At 42.7% G+C, this 5,860-nt stretch overlaps 1 protein-coding gene across 2 annotated transcripts in view; it reads right to left on the minus strand.

The window, feature by feature from the left end:
* nol4la (nucleolar protein 4-like a) overlaps positions 1-4,469 on the minus strand; it is a 47,056-nt gene extending 42,587 nt beyond the window's left edge. For both annotated transcript variants that reach the window (XM_076275505.1, XM_076275504.1), the window contains exon 1: positions 3,718-4,469. In XM_076275505.1, coding sequence (XP_076131620.1) covers positions 3,718-4,059 — 342 coding nt within the window. In that variant the 5' untranslated portion in view covers positions 4,060-4,469. The remainder of the gene's footprint in view (positions 1-3,717) is intronic.
* Between the last annotated feature and the right edge of the window lie 1,391 nt (positions 4,470-5,860).

Consider the following 5,860-nt stretch of genomic DNA (forward strand, 5'->3'; position numbering starts at 1 on the left):
AAAGTAAACAGAAAGGCACATATGCCCCCCCCCCCCCCCCCCACACACACACACACACACACTTTTGCACAAATGTACTCCTTTACTTAAATACTACTCAACACATCTAGCTACAAAAAATCTCTTCATTTTTCAATCGTACATTCAGAAACTCAAACAGTGTATCCTACTGTAACGCGGTGCCTCTAGTTTCCTAATTATACTATTCTACTGCTTTGGTCTTTTTGTTTGTTTTGTAGTTTGTCTGGCACGGGAGCCAGTTAGGGGGATGTCTCCTGCTGTTCTTTATCATTAGTCACATTGATGTATGTGTGTGTGTGTGTGTGTGTGTGAGTTTGTGTGTGTGTGTGTGTGTGTGTGTGTGTGTGTGTGTGTGTGTGTGTGTGTGTGTGTGTGTGTGTGTGTGTGTGTGTGTGTGTGTGTGTATGTGTGTGTGTGTGTGTGTATGTGTGAGCACACGTCCATGTACATGCCTGTCTCCACATGTGTATGTGTGTGTTTGTGGAAGAGAGAGAGACTGTGTGAGTGTGAGTGTGTGACTCCACAAGGCAACAAGCTACTCTCTGACTCTTGCCTGACACTGCTCACTGTCACTAAAAGTGTGTGCTATTATCAAACATCAAACACCCCAATTAATGAACAAGCAATTGTTGGGCAATTGTTTCTGAAATATGAAACAAACTGCAACTGAAAAGCGCAATCAGACAACCAGAAACAACTGGGTGTCACAACAACTCTGCAAACTTGTTAACTTCATGACATGACATGAAGCTCCCTTGGAACACTGTCATTCATGACAACTGGATCCGACAAAGAAAGCCCTTTAAAAAGACTCTCATCAGCTGATTCATTCTAGAACACATTCCAGAATGCTGCCTCACATCAAACTCTAGCATGAGGCTGCAACAGACAGTAATCCCCAGCGACCAGCAGATGGAGAAGAAAAAAAGAGAAGAAAGATTGATGAGCTGAAAAACAAATTGGGGCTTTAAGGAGGTCTCAATGGTTCTTTAATAATGACGGTGGCTGACAACAGCGTGTGTAACAATTATCATAGCGTTTGCCCTCAACAAGATCAACAGTCAGCACCATGGAGAAAGAGGGGGGAGAGAGAGAGAGAGAGAGAGAGAGAGAGAGAGAGAGAGAGAGAAAAGCGCTGTTAATGCATGTTGAAGGATGACAGATTAAACATATGGAGCCAAAAAAGGGACAATAAAGGAGTAACAATTAGACTGTTAACATGACAGGGCGAAAGGGACAACATAAAAAGGGGGGGTGAGTCTCCAAATATTGGAACTAAGTTAAAAAAATGGTCAGTCGGTCTTCATCTTTCTCTTGATGCTAATTGAACTACTTTAGTTCAATGGGTTGTGTGATTCAGTTTGTAACCGTGTGTGTGTGTGTGTGTGTGCGTGTGTGTGCGCGCGTGCGCATGTTTGGGTGGGGGGTGGCTGTGCAACAAGTGACTAACATAGATGAAAGATAAACTTGTCCCAACATGACAGTAACACAAAAGGTTTATGATCCCTAAAATTGAAGCTACACCTATATGTTAAATATTGGTGCTACATGCAAAACTTGTATGTTAACTTAAGGAAGTATGCCAGTATATTAGCACCAAAATATTTATTTTAATAATAAATCTCACGATTGACTCTGAACTTCTGAAGTAGGCATTGGAAGTCACACTGACAGGTTGTCACACATTTAGAGTTCTCAGAATGTCTTGACTTCACTGAAGCGCCTCTTTGTCCTGATCTACAAATGATTTTTCCTGGGAGATGCAACTGTAGAGCTACAAAACATTGCAAAATTCACACCAAATTTTGGGGCAATAAATAGGCCTACACACGATTCCCCCAATGTTTAAGGATATTTAGTGTTTTATTACCAAGGTCAGCACCTTCAAAAATTATAAAAGAATTAAATATCAAGAAAACATTTAATTTAGATCACAGACAGGATCACACATGCCAGAATGTTTCAGGGGGTAGGCTATGCTTGTTTAATCTTTTACCTCTGCAGCCTACAGGATATCCATAGTCCTCTGTCTAGGCCTATACTAGTATGCACAATGAGCCAAGAAGTTTTGTTGAATTCATCACTCAAGTTTGTATATTTAGCAGCTGAGGGCTCCTGTCCCCTCAAAGACTGTAGGCTACCAACTGCCTGGGTGGCTGTAAGCTGTTGGCGACTGCCCGAGAGGATTATTTAAAATGGTGGCTCATTTTCTGGCACCCCACCACCATAGTGACACGTTGACACAGTGGTGGGAAGAGGAAATAAATAAGAGAAATTATTGCCGGAGCATCAGTCAAGTTTTCTATATGTCAAATAAAGGGTGGGCCTCGTTCGTTTTATAGACTAGTTTATTCTGAGCCAATCCTTAGTAACCATCAACCACTATCCCAGGACAGCTACAGTAGCCTAACCTCCATTCCTGTAAGGCCATGCCCAGGATGTGGCAGCCAACATAGTCTTATGTGTCGTGATATCAATTAATGATCTTTGTGCGTCAGTAATAACAAATTGTGGTGCATCACGCAGACAAAAGTAGCCTGAATGCTGAAAATAAAACATTATTTGTTAAGCATTTAAGTTAGGCCGTGTGAATCATATAAACCGCTGCATGATGTGAAAAAAATTTGGTCTCATATAAAATGGAGACTTAAGGCTATAGTATAGGAACGGCCAGGTTACCAGAGCAACGAGTGCCAACAGTCCGTTCTGCCTTCATCCCGCGCAGGACAATGCAAGTGGTGGCAATACGTAATATCGGCACGCGCTGCAATAGTGAGTTCACTTTCCGTCCTTTACTGTTCAAATTAAGCGGACGTTGGACCACATTTAAATCTAAATCTCTGAAAGTACTCCGTAATACCAACGATGAACATTAAAATAATAAAAAGAAGACTGCATCAGCGCTTGGCTGGAAGGAGGGCGGTGCGCGAGCCCTTTGAGAAGATTCTGCGGGAACATTCTCTGTCCCGCCACATTATTGGGAAGGCTAATTACATTATTAGGCCAGCTTTCTAAATATGGTTCTTATTAATCAATGAATATAGTCCTTGGCATCCATCCTAAACGCGCCTTCTCCTCTGTGCGCCAACAACGCACCCTGGCATCCCCAACAATTTGGGTAACCTACACCATAAGAGCGCGCAATCCCGCCCGGTCTTGTAGCGTCATGTTGGCTACAGTCTGTCTGTGTCATTTTAAGTATGTGGAGAAAAATATTTGATCATAAGCACATTCAATGACCCGAGTATGAGGACCTAATCAAACCCTCATAGAGCATGCCCTTCAGTTCGCAGGACAACGCCATACCCATTCGTTAGACTGTGCGGTAGCTTATGTCTTGACCAGGACACCATCATCACTACACAGGCAATGCTCCTGTGAGGCAGCAGCGTTGCTATGGCAGCTAGATCTCAGAGTAGGACTGTTCTGCTCGGTTGAAAATGAGTGATGTGAGAGTCGGACAGAGTCCGGTAGTGTTTGAAGTGAAGAGGAAGTACATGACAGAGGAGTTATTATAGCATGCGCTTTCCAGCCATTATTAAACTGCGTTACGCGGACAAATAAATAGTATATAGATATGCTTTAGGTGAAAAAATGTGTCACACACAAACACACTTACACGAACAGTCAGACAGCCAAGACAGCTAAAATACTTCACATGGTGTCCCAATAACGTTGAAGGAAAAGACACGTTACCGTTGATTTGACAGGGACGTACAGGACGGGCTTCCCCGGTGCTCCTTTCTTGTTGTGCTCGCCCAGAATGTTGTTTCCGACCTGAAACCCTTTTGACTTCACCCAGAATTTGAATTTGGCATTGATGTGGCTATTATCAACGTAAACGCCGTCTGAGTCGTCGTTCTGCAAAAGAGTCTGCATAATTTTGTTGTATTTTCGGCGGGTGACAGTCTTTGTTTTACCCGAGTCACCGTAAGTCCGGAGACACCAGTCCTGAAATTCCCTGAACATCTCCGCCTCTAAAACGACGGGGCTTCGGCTCCTTTTCGTTAAATCCGTGCATGTCTTTTTAGTTGTCATAGCGTTTTCTCTATGGACCTTATCCCTTTGTTGTATAGCCTGATAGAAAAAATAGGCTATTTGAATGCCAGCAACTGAAATGGGAACAAACTCCCCCTCCTCTCCCCGTCCCGCTACGAGGATGATTGTTTCGAGACCTAGGTAGGCTTTCCACACGAACAAGCAGGAAAAGGCGTCTGGGCCGGATTCGGGCAGCCGCACACCTGTTTGCAGATTCGCCTACTGTCCCAAACCGCAACGGCAAATGTCACTCGCTCACATCATCCGCTGTGGAACTGAAAGAGGGGGCCGTCCTACGAAACGGGTATCTCCCACCTGTGCGTAAACGGTCTCTTGACTGAGGTCTAATATATGAATAAAACCCACAAGGCTACGTGGGATGTCAAACGACGTAGACAATGAATAGTGTTTTTGGAGAATTACATTTATTTACGTCTGAGCAGTCTGTGCGCCTTTTAACCGATGGCCCATTAATTCTCAACGGGATGCCACCGATCCCGATACGACCCATAGACTAATGATAGACTAATCCGCAGAAATAGAAATATCAGAGTTTATGTGGTATAAATAACGTTTATAACATGCTGAGTAAATGTTACAGCATGGATAAAAAGCGCTTGCAGTCACGCGCCAGCGGGGATCGTGCTCTTTCTTTCCACCTGTTTGAATCGGACCGGCGCGTGCGCTGCCCAGTTCCGCTTTTACACATCAACACACACGATTCGACATAATCTTACTTTGTTGGCTTTTTCTTATTTCTCGGGCGAGACGCATAGGACTCAATTTGAACGTTAAGCACGGTTACGCTTTTGTCGAAAGAGGACAGATCACATTTTGTTAGGGGACGTTTAAAATCAGGAAGTGTGCGCGGTGGGCAAGAATCCAAAGCGAGCAAGTCAGCCACACACGGTTAGTAGCCTAATGTTGAGGGGAAAGAAAATGTCCGATACGGACAGTTTGGATTGAAATGACTAAACCATAAGAAATAAATACGCACATCGTATCCAAAACAAATCAGTCCAGTATTTTGATGTAATATTTTATGCTAGTAATTGATTGTTTTATGTTTTCTTTCTGCAGGGTCATTTAACGTTTCACATACAATGGATTTTTACAGCAATTACTTTGCTGCATACTTAGATAAACATATAATAAAATCATTGCCCTATGTATGATAGGCTACAATATAGTTGGTGTTAACCATGGTGTTAACATGGTTTAACATTGTTACAACAAACTGAACATGGGAACACATCTGTGGTAATTTTATTGTTTTCAAATAGCTGAAATAGGCTATAGTTTATGAGATGAGATTTCATCACATAGGCTATGTGATACCTTGAATGGTCTTTAAGGTGTAGCCTACAATGTGAAAGGAAACTTTAAAAATAATTATCTGCACACAGCACAGATCTTTTTCACTCTGCTTTTTCACTCTGGTAACAATCTTGAGTAGACCTATACTTCTAAATCCATCTGTTTATTTCTCATGATGTTTCCACAAATGACACGTCTCACACCGGAATATTGTGCTTTGACAATCCAAATACCCTTTTTTTTCACTATAATCATCCCTTTGATTATCCTGTCAAGGACTCTGATCAGGCATGTTGGAATGCAGGCCTCGACATCAGCCCCTGTATTGATTTACAAGGTAACTCAGTTCCAAAACCTGAACCAAAGGGCATGGTGTGTGTGTGTCTCATCCCTTACACAGATGCTCCAGGTTGTCGACATGTTTCCTCTACTCTGCTTGAGATTAGGCTTTTTTTCATCCTCTTCCTGCCCATGACTTCAACAT

This window comes from Alosa pseudoharengus, unplaced genomic scaffold (assembly GCF_046254945.1).
Source record: "Alosa pseudoharengus isolate Yale_2024_CS ecotype anadromous, Long Island Sound unplaced genomic scaffold, YU_APseudo_1.1 YU_APseudo_1.1_scf_9, whole genome shotgun sequence".
Classification (NCBI taxonomy): domain Eukaryota; kingdom Metazoa; phylum Chordata; class Actinopteri; order Clupeiformes; family Clupeidae; genus Alosa; species Alosa pseudoharengus.